The sequence below is a fragment of the Centropristis striata genome, chromosome 10 (genome assembly GCF_030273125.1).
Source record: "Centropristis striata isolate RG_2023a ecotype Rhode Island chromosome 10, C.striata_1.0, whole genome shotgun sequence".
Taxonomy (NCBI): domain Eukaryota; kingdom Metazoa; phylum Chordata; class Actinopteri; order Perciformes; family Serranidae; genus Centropristis; species Centropristis striata.
Genome location: NC_081526.1, coordinates 3,941,609 through 3,960,780, shown reverse-complemented (window position 1 = coordinate 3,960,780; position 19,172 = coordinate 3,941,609). Strand labels below are relative to the sequence as shown.

General features: G+C 34.4%; 1 protein-coding gene across 1 annotated transcript in view; it reads left to right on the top strand.

Moving 5' to 3' along the window:
* LOC131978699 (receptor tyrosine-protein kinase erbB-4-like) overlaps window positions 1-19,172 on the top strand; it is a 643,267-nt gene that overhangs the window by 594,789 nt on the left and 29,306 nt on the right. The window contains exons 21-22 of the mRNA XM_059342409.1: window positions 12,423-12,578; window positions 16,449-16,524. Of these exons, the coding sequence (XP_059198392.1) occupies window positions 12,423-12,578; window positions 16,449-16,524 (232 nt within the window). The remainder of the gene's footprint in view (window positions 1-12,422; window positions 12,579-16,448; window positions 16,525-19,172) is intronic.

Genomic DNA, 19,172 nt, shown 5'->3' with positions numbered 1-19,172 from the left:
AATATTCAGATTTTTTTGTGTGTCGGAGGCTTCGAATCATTTGACTAGAGACACAAGTAAAAAAAGAAAAAAAGAAAAGTGAAGGCACAGTAGACTGGTAGTTTATTCATGCTGATACATAATGAGATACAAAAGGGATCCCTGGATTTTAAAAACCGTTTTGAATGCTGCAGACACTTTTTAATGTGACATTTATACGAGTGTATTATTTTCTGTAATCAGTTCAAGTCTTCTGCCCTCTGATTACTAATTAAAAGTGATGATTGCATATTGCGCCTCTTCCATTACACTCAGGAGACAGTTGGTGTGTATTTTCACACATGAAGCCAACCTTCCTCTCCACTGTAGGTACAGCAGTGCACTCTAAAAAAAATGACACTGGCTCGACTTGTTGTAACAATTTGCATTTATCTTTTTAAGTAATTCCAACTAAGACATTATTGAGTATTTCCCATGAGACTTTTATAACTGAACTAACTCAAATAGTCAAGTTAAATGAACATGATTTGTTTTGTCCTCTACAAGTTTAATTATGTTGAACCAATTCCATTTTTATATCAAAGTTTTAGTGTTAATAAGTGGTCAAATCACTCTATTTAAGTTACTATAACTCCTTTTTTTACTTTCTTTCTACTCAAACATAATCCTTGCAAATTGTTACCTCAGTTTTATTGATTATAAGAAACTTATTTCACTTAAGTCAGGCATATTGTAGTACAATATTAAGTTTCATTACCTTAACCCATAAGAAGCCACGGTGACACCATGTAACAAACACTTTAAATCTTCTATAATCTCCCATATTAAGCTTTATGCTTCAACTAAACTCATTAAATTCCTCAGCAAGACTTCTCCAAAATGTGGCTGTGACTGGAAACAGAAATGTGAAAAAGTAGATAATTTCAAAAATCTTATTTTTTGTTCCGAGGCTCAGTTTGAACCCATTTAACAATTCTAATCCGTTAATAGGGTGTCCTTTATTGCATTTAACTTGTTCTGACCATATTTACTGAACAAATTAAAGTCACAATTTTGATATATGTTATGGAGATGCAAAGAAAAAGGCAAATGGTTATTTGTTTTTATTTATTATTGATTTTTTTTATTATTATTTTGTTACTTAAAGACAAATCTGAAAAATAGTTTTGTGTAAATATTGTGGAGATGCAAAGAAAAAGGCAAATTTGTGTCTCTGTAAGCAGAAAATGTGTGTTTTTTTATTTTAAAATAAGAAATATCATAAACATAAATACCATAAACACCCATTGTAACGTGGATATGTCACATTTCAGATCTTTGACATTTGGGAGTAGTATTTTTGAAAAAACATCATAAATGTGTTCTATGTGGTCCACTTGTTCTGTGGTATATCCCCCATAATTTTCCTTTAAGGATAACTGGGTCTGGGTTCTTATGGGTTAATACTTTTCCTTGTTAAGTAAAGGAAGAAATGCTGATCCAAAATCAATATATTTCTAAGTTAAGACATCTTTCTTCATTTTTAATTTTGATCAGCTTCTTCAAATCAAGCTATCAACTTAATAAAACAATGGACATGTGAAAATTTTTATTTTTTATGCTGAAAAAGCTCCTGTTTGTAAGTCGTACTAGCTAACTAACCTCCTGAATCCTTTTTTTAGAGTGTGGATTGTGCATTAAGCATTCATCAGAGAGAATAAATGTATATAGACAAGGGTTCCCCTCACACACCGCTAACACACTCTGAGCACAGACAAATTGTTCATATTCAAGCTGCCCCCTAATGTCATTTTCTAAATTCATTCTGACATGGGAGCTCAAAATGAAATGAAAGCCTACCGCTTTCATCAGTATTGTGTTATCATTCCCCCCCTCCTCCTCCTCCTCCTTCTCTCCGTTTCTCCTCCACATTGGTCCGATTCGTTTCACCTCATTCCTTAAACAGTGATTCACCTTCTCCCTTGCCCACTGGGATCTTTTTATATCCGATCCATACATTAAACATGCACCACGTCAAGCAGATGCTGCTGCTGCACCGGTGTCACGAACCTCCAATAAAAACTGCATCGTTATTCACAATATGATAACACAAAAAATAGACAGTCACCAAACATCCTGTGCCCTCCAGAAATACTGGCAGCCCAGTTAAAACGAGCCAAAGAGCCCGTACTATAAAAGAGATAATCAGCACAGATGAGTCATGCACTTTTCTGCTGCTGAATATTCAGTGTTTTCGGAATAAAATCACTCTCATTCACAGTAATTACAATTTTTTTTGTGCAGAGTCTGGTGTCGTGTGCTGAAAGGAGATGTGCAGCATCACACAACAAGCGGCATCCTTTAAGTAAAATGCAAATCAAAGCGAATTTCACTGTGATTTGGTGAAGCTTCTGGTAATTTAGTTATTATAGTATCTCATATTAGTCAGAGAGAAGCCGTCGGGGGGTTTTGCACGTTGTTTTAGCTGATAAATGAACAGTTGAAAAAACAATGCAATGTTTTCATCTTACCAATAGATTCTAAAGAATGAATAAAGATAGATGGATGGATGGATGGATGGATGGATGGATGGATGGATGGACTAAAGGACTAAAAAAGACACAAAATGACCAAAAAAGACACAAAATGACCAAAAATGACTAATAAAAGACATAAAATGACTAAAAAATGACAAAAAATGACTAAAAAAAGACATAAAATGACTAAAAAAAGACACAAAATGACTAAAAAAATAGAGAAAAAGACACAAAATGACTAAAAAAGAGACAAAATTATCAAAAAAAGACACAAAATTACCAAAAAAGACACTAAATGAGAAGACAGAATGGCCAAAAAAAACACAGAAGACGCAAAATGACTAAAAAAAGACACAAAATGACCAAAAATAACAAAAAAAAGACATAAAATGACTAAAAAAAGACACAAAATGACCAAAAAAAGACACAGAATGATCAAAAATACACAAAATGACTAAAAAAAAGACACAAAATGACCAAAAAAGACACTAAATGAGAAGACAGAATGACCAAAACACCCACAGAAGACACAAAATGACTATAAAAGACACAAAAAAGGACACATAAAAGACATTTTGGATTAAAAAATGGACAAAATAGCCAACTAACTAACCATTGAGTTAATCACCTTACGACATTTGAACGAGGTTAAAAAAATTTAATTTTCAAGCCAATTAAATGCGCCGAAAAAATTAATCAAAACGTCACTTTTAGCTCCCTCTCTCTTCCTGCTTTGCTTTGATAATAGAACATAATAAAAGTTCAATGTCAAGATAATCCATGGTAATAAATTGGTAACAGTGTGTGGTGGCATGCTGCGGGATTCAAGAATGAATTCCTCTTGTGTCACCGTGGGCACAAATCCACAGCGAGGGACGTCATGGCGACCCCAACACACACACACACACACACTCAGTGAAGAAAAGAGAACACACAAGAGGTTTATAAAGCCTCTGTAGGATGTTCAATCTCATTAGAAGTGTTTCCTCATGAATAACATTGAATAAGGATGAATCACTTGATTATAGATTCCTGTGTGTGTGTGTGTGTGTGTTGACAGCTTCCTCTGTGTCTGCCTGTGTGTGTGTGTGTGTGTGTGTGTGTGTGTGTCTTGCCAGAATAAACAACAGTGGGAAGTGCCAGTTGGTGAAAAATGGCCGCCACCTCTCCTCGCTCTCCTCCTATCGATTTCATCTCCGGCCCTTTCCCTCCCAGATCTGTCTTCACACAACACATCTGAGGACAATAACCATCCACTCGGGTTTTGTTCGCATGACTCTTTGAAATAAACATAAATAACGGTGACGGGGGGTCAGGGTATTTTCTGGGAGAGTCGTAATTCTCCTGACTGGATGGTGAGCGGGCGGTTAAGCCCTGTTCACCTCCCCCTCCTTCTAGAAACAGGACTCCCTTCACTGATATTTACACTAAAGAGAATCTCTGCTTCTGTTATTTACTTCTGATAAATGTTCATGTAGCCGCTCTGCTACAATCTCTGTGTTGTTTTTGTGTGTGATGAGGAATGAGATGCTGACAGCTGCTGGTCTGCTTGGCTGGGGCGTATTTATCTATCTATAGAAGTGTGTGTGTGTGTGTGTGTGATAATTTTGTCTTTTTTAGTAATTCTGTGTGGGTTCTTTTGGTAATTTTCTTTCTTTAAGTAATTTCGTGTTTTTTCTGTCATTTTGTGTCTTTTTTTTGTAATTTTGTGTCTTTTTCTGGTAATTACATTTTTTTAAGTAATTTAGTTTTTTCTGTCATTTTGTGTCTTTTTAAGTAATTTAGTGTTTTTTCAGTCATTTTGTGTGTGTTTTTTGGTAATTTTGTGTCTTTTAAATAAATTTGTGTCTTTTTTAGTAATTTTGTGTCTTTTTTTTTGGAATTTTTGTGTCTTTTTTTGGTAATTTTCTTTCTTTAAGTAATTTAGTTTTTTTCTGTCATTTTGTGTCTTTTTTAGTCATTTTGTGTCTTTTTCTGGTAATTTTATTTTTTAAAGTAATTTAGTGTTTTTTCAGTCATTTTGTGTGTTTTTTTGTAATTTTGTGTCTTTTTTAGTAATTTTGTGTCTTTTTTTAAAATAATTTTGTGTACTTTTAGTGCAGCATACTGCGTAATGTGCTATCTCACCATTAGCATGCTAAGCGGAGATTTAAGCCCTTTCTTCCGCATCTGTTTGATCCATTGAATACAGTAGAAACAAAACTTTATTAACTGACAGCTAAGCATAATACGGACGGGAAGACAGTATTTCTGTGTTACTTAAGGTTACACTAGCAAGACGCATTAGCATTACCTATAAAATATAATCTCGCATTATATGAATACATACTTCATCTGAAAGATGCTAAACACAGACAGAAATTAATGCATAGGAAGTTGACAAATTTAAACCAAAATTTCTGGACTTCAGAGCACTCGTACGGTCTCACCTCTCCTCTGCAGGGCTAAAAGCCAAGTGAGGAAAAACACAACAGGAAGTGACATCACCAAAATTTCAAATGGTCACACAATAAAAAAATAAAACTAACACAATAAAAGCTCCCCAAAAAAAAAATACAGAAACATGATTTTTACAAGAAAACTAACAGTGAAATGTGAACAGAAAATATAAAAAATTAGACTTTGGGTGAAATATAAACCATCTGATTTATACATCAGTTACAGACAGCAAGTCAGACATTATAGAGTAATTTCTGCACCCAAAGCAGTGAATGCAGAATGACCAAAAAAGACACAAAATGGCTAAAAAAAACCCCACAAAAGACATAAAATGATCCAAAAAGATACAAAAAAGACATTTTGAATCATTTCTGCACCCACAGCAGTGACATGTAAAGGTTTCAGAGTTTGTTGAAGGTGACATGGACGCCTGTTTTCATTGTGAGTTGTAAAGCTGCCCTAGCTAGTGGAGTGTGATAGTATTCTGCTCCTGCTGTTCAAAAACACAAACATGTTGTTACTGTTAGTCTCTTCCAGCGTGCAAAACAAAATACAGAAGGATTTACAGGAAGTTGTGCTTTCCTGAATTCACTCATTCTGCTCCTATAGCGTTGAGATTTCCTCCCTGGTTTGCTCTCCTATGTAGAAACCCTTCTGTGGTGGAGGGTTTAGGACCCGGGCCTGATCCCGCCTGATTGGAAAGCAGCCCATGTCTGGAGGTGCGATCATAACAGAGTCTGTCTGAAGCCCGTTGGATTTGCTCACCTGAAATACAGCTTCCTCTCCTGGCTGTCGCATCCAAAGTTTGCAGCAATTACAAACCCCTGGCAGCGAGCTGCTCTCATCACGTCCACATGGGAGGCCAGTAAATGAGAGCAACGGAGTAGAAAAAGAGAAAAAAAAAAAAAAGTTTGTTCCTCACGCACGTCTGCAGCCACTTCCCACTCTGCACACTTCCATCACCTCCCCCTCTCAATCTCATTGTGCTGGCAAATTAAAATTCACGGCTTGCCAAGCCATCCATTCTCCCTCCTCTGCTTAATTGTCTCGAAAATTGAGGAGATTACCGGGCGCGATTTATGTACAAATAAGAATCTGTCGGAAAACTGGCACAGTATACCATGACACACACACACACACACACAGAGAGAGAGAGAGACTTTGATGATTTGGTAGCCGTGGGCAACGGGCATCATGGGATACCTCTGATATTTACCTTTATCTGTCTCAGTTCTACCGTTTCTGTAAAAGTCTTTACATGTTATACATGGATGAGTAAGTGCATTGTCTGCATTAGTACGTGTTAAACCAACTAAATTAACTGTCTGTGTCCATATTCTGATTGTGTTGTGTGTGGAAGGTCCCTTTAATTACTTTTTTGGTAATTTTGTGTGTTTTTTTAAATAATTTTGTGTCTTTTTTTAAATAATTTTGTGTGTTTTTTAATAATTGTGTGTCTTTTTTAAATAATTTTGTGGGGTTTTTCTTTATAATTTGTGTCTTTTTTGGTAATTCTGTGTCTTTTTTTGGTAATTTTGATTCTTTTTTAAGTAATTTTGTTTTTTTTCTCTGTCATTTTGTGTCTCTTTTGGTTCATTTTGGGTCTTTTTTAATTAATCTTGTGTCTTTTTTAGGTAATGTTGTTCCTTTTTTAAGTAATTTAGTTTCTTTCTGTCATTTTGTGTCATTTTGTGTCTTATTTAAATAACTTTGTGTCTTTTTTAAGTAATTTTGTGTCTTTTTTGGTAATTTTGTGTCTTTTTCAAATAATTTTGTGTCTTTTTTAGTAATTATGTGTCTTTTTTGGTCATTTTGTTTCTTTTATAAGTAATTTAGTTTTTTTCTGTCATTTTGTGTCTTTTTTGGGTCATTTTGTGTCTTTTTTAAGTAATTTATTTTTTTTTTCAGTAATTTTGTGTCTTTTGGTCATAAATTGCTACATTTAATATTTATATAGACAACTATACATTGTAAAAAAAATGTCTGTAGATGTTACAGTGAAAAACTGCAAAACCATGACAGTAAAAGACGTAAAATGATAAATGAGTTAATTCAGTTTCAGTAACAATGAAACACTGTAAATGTTTATATCAGCCAAAACAGTATTTTTTACTTACATTCCACTATTGATAATGATTTTGGTTATTATCAATAAAACCATGTTAAATGTCTAGATATCAGCTCTTAAATTAAACTCTTATCAGCTATTTTTGTTGTTATCATTATATTTGTCCAAACAAATGTTCTTTTAGTTGAACCAGGCATTAAAATGAACAAGAAATTGAAGAAAACAAAGAGATCTAATCTTTTTTTCCATGACTTTATACATACCCGGCACACATTTGTTGCTGCTGTTTGCTTGTTGTATGCTCTGACTTTATGTCAGTGTTTTTGTTAGAATAAAAAAGAATAATTTGGAGCTTTATACTTACTTCTCTGAGTATAAAGTCTATTCAAACTCATTTAAATATGATGTTAGCTGTGTTTAGTTTAGTTTAAATGATGAGCTCAGACCTTTTTTTTTTATTAGACACATAGGTAGCAAACAGTTGCATAAGTCAAACTGTATATTAATCACCAATTGCTTTTGGCAACCCACTTATTGTTGTGTTATAGTTGGAAGATATATTTTTTATTAGTCACTTTAAAGGAAGCTGCCAGGAGTTCATAAATCTAGTATCAGTGTAACATATTTCCATGTTGGCAGCAGCAGTTAGCAGCTAACATTTGGCTCATGAGACTTTATAAAAGCTCGGAGCCAGTGATAATATTTCTACAAGCAAACATAAAGAGTACTTAATGATCATCATACTGTATGACTGAGTGAGGGAGAGCTGTTTCCTGATGCCATGGATCATAGGAGGCACTTTTAGTTCAGAGCGTCTCGTTCTGTCTCTCTATAACAGGGGCCTCAAACTCAAGTTACCTGGGGGCCACTGGAGGCAGTATCAAAATTACAAAAAAAAGACACAAAATGACCAAAAAGAACCCTAAATTACTTAAAAAAGACACAAAATGACAAAAAAAAACACAAAATGACCAAAAAAGACACAAAACTATTTAAAAAAGACACAAAATGACACAAAATTATTTAAAAAAGACACAAAATGACCAAAAAAAGACACAACATTATACAAAAGACACAAAATTACCAAAAAAAAGACTCAAAATGACTGAATCACTAAATTACTTTAAAAAGACAAAAACTTACAAAAAAGACACAAAATTATTTTTAAAAAGACACAAAATTATTTAAAAAGACACAAAATTATTTAAAAAAAAGACACAAAATTATAAAAAAAAAAAACCCCACAAAATTACCAAAAAAAGTAATTAAAGGGACCTTCCACACACAACACGGTAAAGTGCCATTCATATAAAACTCACATTAAACTTTCATATCAAGGTGGGGGCCACAAAATATCGTCATGAGGGCCACAATTGGCCCGCGGGCCACGAGTTTGAAACCCATATTCTAGGTCATTAATAGGACAAACACACAGTTTTTTGTATTGGGGTATTTGTTGGGTGGGAGATTAAAAGAGGTCACAGTAAATTTTGCCTTTATTTCCTTTGTCTGATCCATCTTCATTATGTATGAAAAAAGTTGACAAAGACGAAAACGAAGGACATTTTCACTATAATTTTAGTTAGTTTCAGCTAGTTTTAGTTTGTACAGTTTCAGTTAATTACCTTTTTTTTTTTTAAAACTCCTTTCTTTTATTTTTATTTTAGTTAAGGAAAATGTTTTTTCAACTCTAGTTTTCGTTATTTTGTTTCGTTTTTGTTAACTATAATAACTTTGTTCCCTAGCCCCTTACTATAACCCTTAACCTAACCATCACCATGACAACTAAATGCTCAACACTAACCCTAACGCATGGTTACCTTTACATAAACCTGATTGTAACCTTTAACCCTTAAAACAAAGTCTGAAACCTCAAAAAAGCCTTTAAAGAAGTGAGGACCGGCCGAAATGTCCTCACTCTGTTGGTTTAAAAACGTGTTCCAGTCCTCACTATGTAGGAAGTACAAGAACACACACACACACACACCTACATATGCAGGTGTGTGTCCATGTGTGTTGCATGTCTGAAGGTATGTGTGACTTTGTGTATAAGTGTGTGTGTGTTGAAACCACATGTTGTCTCCTGGGAGGGAGCCAAATGAGGCGCTGTGATTACAGCCTCACCATGTAATCTCACCTCTTAGACTGTCGCCACTCAACCCCACCTCCTCCTCCTCCTCCTCCTCCTCCTCCTCCTCCTCCTCCTCCTCCTCCTCCTCCTCCTCCTCCTCCATCCACTCCTCCTTTCATTCCGGCCCATTCGAGCTGAATCCAATTTGTTATGGTTTCAAATAAGGCCTTGTTTTTCTGAGCTCTCGCCACTTCAAACAAAGTGGCTTCTGTTATTGCTCGTCCAATTTGAAATCGTTGTTTTTTTTTTTGTTTTTTTTTTCTCCTCCTCATCTTTCTTCCCTTCAGGTCCACTCTTGTTCTGATGCACAGCAGCCAGTGTAGACTCACAAGATGCAGCAAGTGAAAAGCTTGAACTCCTCTATAGAGCTGCTCTTGTAAAGCTTCACGACATTGTCGCCACTTTTGTCAGACGTTGAACTTTTCTTTCTGTTTGAGTGGTGATCCACATTTTTTCTGAAGGCTGACACTGAGACTTAGATTAGACTAGATTCATCAAAATACTTTCTTTTATTAACAAAAACATAACATTATATTCAAACATTTCCCAATAAAAGATAGGTAACAGTCGCCCTTGGCAAAGGAATAAATCATTTTTTGTCATTTTTGTGCCTAATTTCTCAATTTCAGTCCATGTTTACTTCAAAATGAGCAAACTCAATAGTTTTAACCCTTCTAATCAACAAAATAGGTCAAAAATGACCTACATCAGGTTGTCTAGGGTGTTCGGGCGGCCCGGGTTCGAATCCGGCTCGGAGCCCTTCTGTCTCCCCCTTTTACTCTGAATAACTTTCTACTATAAATAAAAGCTGTAGAATGCCCCAAAAATATCTTTTTAAAAATGACCCGCATTCATTTCTCATGTTATTTCAGGCTGCCTGTGTGTTTCTTTGCTCTATCTTTTGAAATCAATTTATTTTATGATTGATTACGCCAAGTATTCTTTGAATATCTTGTTTTTGATTACAACAGATCATTATTTCCATTTTTACTTTCGTATTTTATAAAGAAGAATCGTTTTTGTATTATTATTAAATCAAGTTTCCACACATGGGTCAAAAATGACCCATTCATCTAAATGTGATTGATTCAATGTTGTGCATTTCAAGGGTGGTGATACAAAAAGGGTTTTATTCAAAAATTAAGAAGTGAAAACAAAAGATGAGGATGTATAATGATCAAAAACAAGTTAATTTGGGAAAACTTAGAAGACTGAATGATGAAATTAATTTATTGAAGAGATATAGAACATAAAAACTCAGTCGGGTCAGTTTAGACCAGGGGTCTCAAACTCAAATTACCTGGAGGTAGCATTAAAATGACCAAAAAAAGACACAAAATGACTAAAAAAAGACACAACATGACGAAAAAAAGATACAAAATGACTATAAAAAAAACACAAAATGACCAAAAAAGACAAAAAATTACCCCAAAAAAAAAAAAAAACAATTACCCAAAAAAAGACAAAAAATTACCCAAAAAAAGACAAAATTACTTTTAAAACACACAAAATGACCAACAAAGACACAGAATTGCCAAAAAAGACACAAAATTATTTTAAAAAAGACACAAAATGACCCATAAAAGACAAATTGACAGAAAAAAACTAGATTACTTAAAAAAAACCCAAAATGAGCAAAAAAAAGACAAAATGACCAAAAAAGACACAAAATTATTAAAAAAGACAAAATTATTTTAAAAAGACAACATTATTAAAAAAGACACAAAATTACGAAAAAAAGACACCAAATTACCAAAAAAAGGAATTAAAGGGACCTTCCACACACAACACGGTAAAGTGCCATTCATATAAAACTCACATTAAACTTTCATATCAAGGCGGGGGCCACAAAATATCGTCACGAGGGCCACAATTGGCCCGCGGGCCGAGAGTTTGAGACCCATGGTTTAGACCCATGTTGTGCATCAAAGGGTTAACCTAAAAATGGGGCAAAGATCGTCTAGAAATGACTTTTTCTCAACTTTGATCACATGGGAACTTCTTCTGAACCCCCAATCACGTCAGAGGAAAAAGCCTTGTTGTGTGTTTGCAGCAGATTATGATTATTAAATAAGTTCAGACAGCAAGAAGGAGCAGAGAGATCCTCTCTGAACTGTTCACTACATTTATTGAATGAAATGTTTTGCTCCAACATGCTTCTCTCCTGTGGGGCCGCCATTTAATTGAGAAGCTGCCTCTGGGTTGATGCTTATGGATGCTGCTGTTATTGCTGCGTTGCCAAGCATTTGGCAATAAAGAGGGCTTTTCCACAGTCTAGTTGGTGATTGATGGGAATTATGACCATAAACAAAACAATGTGGTGGTAATGATGATGACGCCAATAATTATAGAAATTGGAATCGGGTCTTGATGATGATGATGAAGACGGATGGTGATGGTCCTGCATGTGTGTGTTAATGTGTGTGTTAATGCAGGTTATTGCATATTTCCAGTGCACGCTCGTGTCTGCAGATAGGTGTGTTTTATATAGATCAGGGATGGGCAACTGGAGGCCCGGGGGCCACATACGGGCCGCACTCTCATGTGAAGTGGCCCTCAGTACAACTACATGCATTTGAGCATGAAATCTTAAAAGTGCAGTGTAAAAATGCGCAAAATTACTTCTTGCAGTTAATGTTGGTCTGCTGTTCTTGCACTGAAAAAAAAAAAGAAATCACAGTAAGTGGTTATATTTTATACTGTTCTACATGTGTTTGAGCATGAAATATGTTGAGTTACTGCACTGTTAAAAAATAGACACAAAATGACCAAAAGAGACACAAAATTAATAAAAAATTACACAAAATGACCAAAAGAGACACAAAATTAATAAAAAATTACACAAAATGACCAAAAAAGACTAAAAATGAACAAAAAAAGACACAAAATGACCAAAAAAAGACACAAAATGAACAAATAAAGACGCATAATGACCAAAAACATGAAATATTAAAAGTAAAAAGACACCAAATGACACCAAATGACCAAAAAATGACACAAAATGACTGAAAAAATAAGATTTATTTGCTTCAAACCTTTTGTATTCCTATTTATACTGTTCTACATGCATTTGAGCATGAAATATGTTAAGTTACTGCACTGTAAACATATTTAAAATTGCAGTTTCATCATATGTGGTTAAGTGAATCAACAAAAACACCAACACAAAATGACCAAAAAAAGACACAAAATTAACAAAAAAAAGACACAAAATGACCAAAAAAAGACACAAAATGAACAAAAAAAAGACACAAAATGAACAAAAACGTGTTATGTGTGTGTGTTGCAGGGCATGATGTACCTGGAGGAGCGGCGGCTGGTCCACAGAGATCTGGCGGCCCGTAACGTGCTGGTTAAATCTCCAAACCACATTAAGATCACTGACTTCGGCCTGGCTCGCCTGCTGGATGTTAATGAGAAGGAATATAATGCTGATGGAGGAAAGGTAAATACTCATTTACACTATCACACAAATTATCCCACAAATAAATAAATAACTTTTTTTTACGGGCTGATATATGTGCCACCAGAAACTGAATTTGAAATATTTATATTTGAGTTTGAATTGCTTAACTTGAATCATTGCATTGAAAACTTGAATCTGAATTGTAATTTGAAGTTGAATTTGTTAGTTTCGAACTAAACATTCAGTTCGCAAAATTCAATTCAAATTTTCTGCGACAAACATCCGGTTGTTGAGGCAGAGCAATCGAGCACAGAAAACGGAGGTGCTGATTGGCCGAAAAGGCGCTATGGCAACCGGGTGGCAACAAATGTTTCAAAAGAAAACGGAGGTGCTGATTGGCCGAAGAGGCGCCATGGCAACGGGGTAGCCACAAATGTTTCAAAAGAAAACGGAGGTGCTGATTGGCCGAAGAGGCGCCATGGCAACGGGGTAGCAACAAATGTTTCAAAAGAAAACGGAGGTGCTGATTGGCCGAGGAGGCAGTCTGTGTATCTATTCAAATAATGAGATTGAAATTCAGTTTTTTAATGCAATTATTCAAGTTAAGCAATTTAAATTGAAATATAAATAATTCAGTTTCTGGTGGCACATATTTCAGCCCATATTTTTGTCCATTTGACATAATACACTTTTGCTTTTCTTGCAAAAAGAGTGAAAAGGTAGCATTCTCTATCTGTATGGTCATTATGAAGGTAACAGATAATATAAGATAAGATAAGATAAGATAAGATATGACTTTATTCATCCCACAGTGGGGAAATTTTCAATGTGCATTTTTTTTAATGTATAACTGAATGAAAAAAAGTCAAAGTTGTTTTCTTGATAAGAAAATGCTATTTTGGACATTGGACCTATAAACAGTTATAACTTTTAAGGAGATAGAGCGGGAAACTGATTTCTATGCAGGAAGCCTGTAATTGTGACTCCTGTGGAATCTGGTACTTTGGCTGTTTTATAAACACAAATGGTTCATTTGTCAAATATGTGCAAATTCAAAGCAAAAATTCACAGTTTTTTTCTCTGAACACCTGTTCAGTCTCAGCTGGTTGCCTGGCGACCTCACAGGGACAAAAGATGCTAGGAAGTCAGTGATCTACACCAAGAAACACTGCTCCTGTCATTTTAACACAGAAGAGAATGTTTTTTTTGCACAGGTTGGTTGTTGGACATTTTTACTTTTAGACAAAACCAGGTTAGCTTTTTCTTCCTGTTTCCAGTCTTACATTGCAAAATAGGTGTGTCTAAAAACCAGAACCAGAATAAAAACCAGAAAAAAACACTAAATCTGGGACAGATGATTTCACTTGACAAGATTTCTTAAATTAAGATTATTAAATCTAGAAATAAGCATGTTGAACGCTTAAAATAAGAAATTAACTCTTAAAAAAAGATAATTATCTAACACTTCTAAATCTAAGTTTTTTTTTTTATCTTAGTAAGAAACAAATAATTTGCAGTGTAGGCATAAGATCTGAAGCTAATTATTTTTTATTACCTCCTCTGTCAGCGTTCCAAAAAGCATCAAAGAAACACAGATTTTTAAGTTTATACAGTTTTTTGTGTGTTTTTGTCAGAAACACACACAAAGAATACACAAAACACACAAAAAACCCTATGAAAAACATAATAAAATTACAAAAAACACACATAAAAACACACAAAAGAATGTAAAAAAAAACACAAAAAAATTACAAAAAAAACAAGAATATTTAAAAAAACACAAAAAATTACAACATAAACACAAAAAACATAATAAAATTACAAAAAACACACATAAAAACACAAGAATGCACAAAAATTGCTAAAAATTACAAAAAACACAAGAATATTTAAAAAAACACAAAAAAGTACAAAAAACACACACAGAAAACCCCATAAAAAACATAATAAAATTACAAAAAACACACATAAAAACACAAAAATGTGCAAAAAAAAATACAAAAACACACAAGAATATTACAAAAACCACAAAAAAAATACAAAAACACACAAGAATATTACATAAACCACAAAAAAATTACAAAAGCACATTAAACACAAAAGATTGCATTAAGAATGCATTGGAATGCTGAATGCACACTGTAAAATAAATAAAAAATCTCTTCAAAAACTTCAGAAAAATCATGTTAGACTTGGTCGAGGTGGTTTTAACCTTTGCTGAAAAAGAGTTGATGCAATAACGGGACATGGAAACTTGTAGAAAAGCCAAAACTTTAGAGGGTTAAACCACTTGTGTTAGTGTTGGTGGCTGTTCTAACTATATGTACTGTATCATTATTATTTGATGCAATGTGTGAGCTTAATATCTGCTTTTATTATCTGCTGTTTGATGTGTTCGGGGGGTTTTTTTGCACGCTCTTCAAGACACAATATTATTGAATTACTATTTTGGGCCATACCATTAGCATGTTATAAAAGAAAAACAATAGACATTAACATTAATTAGGGTTTTATATCCCCAGGGGAGGAACTCAGCCTATCACAAAGGACAGTTTTAGTGGAGTCAGTGAGACACTATTCTGCTCTATTGGACCGTTTTATTTACTTTTGGGGAATTTAGATCTCAAAACTCCATAAACGTAGTAAACAAATATGTCCTTGGAGCTCTCTGTACACGGGCTACTGGCCTCTTTTAATCTTTCTCCATCCTTTTTTCTTTTTTTGTGTTTTGTTGCTAAAATCCTTTCGTGTCAGAAAAGCCTTTTTCATCCTCTCTCGCCGCCTTATTTCTGTGTCCATCTTGGTTTGTGTGAGTATTATCTCCTCCGCTACGAGGAAGACAGACACACTCTAACCTTCGATGCCCCCCCCTCCCCCCTCCCCCCCATACTCCATCACTGTAATCAATAAAATTGGCCTTCAAATCTAATCACAGTGTTAAGCTGCTTCCCAGACTGCCCTGCCATTTGCCCCATGCACCATATTCCATTATAGCTTCAGCTTGTGTGCATGTTTGTCTTGTCTTTCACCAAACCTTGTTTTTTTTTTTTCATCTTCCACACTTCCTTTCTCTCTAATTCACACAGTTCTGCCCAATCAGCTAATTTTACACCAACACAATTTAAGTTTAATCTAAAACAGGGGTCTCAAACTTTAAAAAATTACCTGGGGGTGGCTGGAGGCAGTATCAAAATGACCAAAAAAAAGACACAAAAAAAAAAAAAGACACAAAATGACTGAAAAAAACCCACTAAATTACTTAAAAAAGACACAAAGTGACAAAAAAAGACACAAAATGACCAAAATACACAGAACTACCAAAAAAGATACAAAATTTTTTTTTTTTTAAAGACACAAAATGGCCCAAAAAAGACAAATTGGCAGAAAAAAACTTTATTACTTAAAAATACAAAATGACTAAAAAAAGACACAGAATTACCAAAAAAGACACAAAATGACAAAAAAAAAAAAAGCACACAAAATGACCAAGAAAAGACATTAATGACCAAAAAAGACACAAATTGATCACAAAATGATAAAAAAAAGATGCAAAATGACCAAAAAAACACACAAAATTACCAAGAAAAGACACAAAATTACCAAAAAAAGAAACAAAATGACCAAAAAGACACAAAATGACAAAAAAAATACTCAAAATGACCAAAAAAAGGAAACAAAATGACCAAAAAACACACAAAATTACTAAAAAAAAGACATTAAATGACCAAAAAGACTAAAACACATTAACACATGAACACTTTAACACAGTGGAGACAGAGCTGACTTCCAAAATGATTTGGCGACCCCCAGAAATCATCTTGCGACCCCAATTGGGGTCGGGACCCCCAGGTTGAGAACAGCTGGTATATGTTGCATATTAATAATCCTGACATGTTGTGTTTCTGCTAGATGCCCATTAAGTGGATGGCTCTGGAGTGCATCCACTACAGGAAGTTCACCCACCAGAGTGACGTCTGGAGCTACGGTAAGACTCAAGGTTTTATTTAAGGGTTGAATTGGGAAATAAACATTGGAGCAAGGTTTCCACTGTACCAGATGTTTATCCTTCAACCCAATACTAGAATAAATAAAAAAAACCTTGTTTTGTTCCTTTCCTTGATAAACAACTTGCACACAGGGCCGGTACAGAAAAAAAACACTGAAGATATACTACCATAGTTCATTTTCTTCCCTGCGTTGAAAATAATGTATAGATGAATAAATACATACAATTTTCCTTTTTAAATGACATGTAATTACATCTATATGTAATAATATTTTTTAACCCTCTATGGTACGGTGTTGCCCCCATTTCTGGCCTGTCAATTTTCTACATTGCATGTTTTTGATTGATGAGATACTTTTAAAAAAGAGGGAAGAGTATAGGGAACCAATAGCAATGCTTTAATTTGTCACATGACCTCCAGGAGGCCATATTGAAACCCTATTTTGCAGACTTTTCCAAAGGAAACAGCTTTGCCATTTTGTGCCACAAAAAAGAACTCAAAATGTCATTTTCTGGCCCTTTTACATCTGGAAAAAATATATTCCTACTGGTAGAAGAGTAGACCTTCAGTTTGGATAGTTTCATACACTTAGTCTGTTCTAGACATTAATTTCAATGGGTCATTGGTTCAGTGGTTCAATGTTTCCTACAAGCAACATTCAGACAAGAAACCGGTTAAAAAAGATCATTTTATTATGTTTTTAAATTTAACATGTTATGTGTTGTACCCTGTTGAAGCTACTGAATCTTTTACACATCTTTATTAAGTAAATTATGTTAAAATTCATTTTAAAAACTTTCTTTTTCACTCTTCCACCATTATGGTACAATGTTGCCTACAGACAACAAACCTCAAAATCTTCAACAACAAAAAAGAATTATAACATTTCTTCAGATTATGTTTATTTAGTCCTATTTTAAGACAACAACAAAAAACAATCCAAACATTTTTTTTTCCTAACTGGTATCATAATGCGTACCGTAGTATTCAGTCAATTCAATTCAATTCAATTGGCTTTATTGGCATGACGTAACACTGTACATATTGCCAAAGCAAGCGTCAGAAAAAAAAAGATAACAATAAAAGAAAGCAATATTTACAATCATTGAATTACAATGAATCTGTCATTCATACAATCTAACTGTCCCAACAAAGAACAAGAAAAATAAATAAATAAATAAAAAATAAATAAATAAAAACCAAACAATTAGTCTCTATAGATGCAAGAGTTTGATGTTGACAACGTTCTCCTGTTGAAACAAGTCAGTGACAGTTTGTGCAGCTTGTGTATTTAGTTTAGTTTTAGAGGGAATGTGAGGCAGTAGGTGTATAGCTGCTCTGTAGTGTTAAAAGGTGTGTTTCAGCCTGCGGCAGGAGATGGGCAGTGACTCTGTTGTCTTGACTTCAGTGGGGAGTTCATCCCCCACTGTGGGGTCAGAGCCGAGGAGAGCCTTCACTGAGATTAGCAACCACAGCGTCCACTGAGTGACAGGGTCAGCCATCGGCCAGACAGAGAGACCCAACGGTTGAAACTCAAACCACACAAACAAACACAAGGTTCAGGAAGAAGTAAAGAATACACTCAACAGAAAGAAAACAGCAGGGAGGGCTTCAGATTGTAGACGTAAGGCAGCCTTGTTAGTATAAGCTGTACATTATGTCTACAATAAACTCCAGACAGTTCATTTATACAGTTTAATTGATGTCTTTTAATTGTTTGTTTGTTTTGTTTTTTAACTGTAATTATGTATATCCATTGTGAAGCACATTGAGTCTGCCTTGTGCATGAAATGCACTCTATAAATAAAGTTGAATTGAATTGAATTGAATTTATAGGTCTATGGCAGATTTAGAGGGTGGTGAGAACTGATCGACAAGGGAAGAGTGCTGATTTCTAATGATCTTTTAAACCCTCTAGAGTCCATTAAACCACCTGCATATTACTTACATAAAAATGAAGCAACACAGAGTTTCTCTATCAGCTTCCTTTTAAAGTTCTGGCTTGAAACTCCAAACCAGATTTTTTTTTTGATGATATTCGGCCAAGCAAAACCGGAGATAATGTCAAATATGTTTAGTATAAAAATATAGAACTAGATATTATCCTCATTTTACCTGCTATATGTTATATTTGCAACCTGTATTAATATTTGCAACATGTACATTTCTGTGTGTGAATTATAATTTTCTAGATTAGATTTTATGTTTTTATTTGTCTATTTTGGGTTCAAAATTTTGATCAAGTAAGTCAAAGTTAAACATTAATTATCAGGACATATAGGGGAGGTTGAAAAAACTGATACCAACATGGCATGGTAGAAAATGTTTAATTCCAACTTTCAGCGTAAATTGAACACACCATAAGGCGTTACGGTAAGAAGGTGTTAGACCCGCCTTCAAAATAAAAGCAAACACTTGTAGCTTTCAAAATAAGAGCACGTGGATGTGTTAGCAGAATCCACCACAAAATTTGCAAGAAGATTGTCAAAATAAGACGCCTTAAATAAAACATAAAAGAACCCTTATTATCCTTTAGAATAATTCTCTAAAATGTGCACTGATTAAGATTGAATAGTGGCATTAGAATGTGCGAGAGGCACCAAATTTAGGCTTTTAGGGTAAAAAT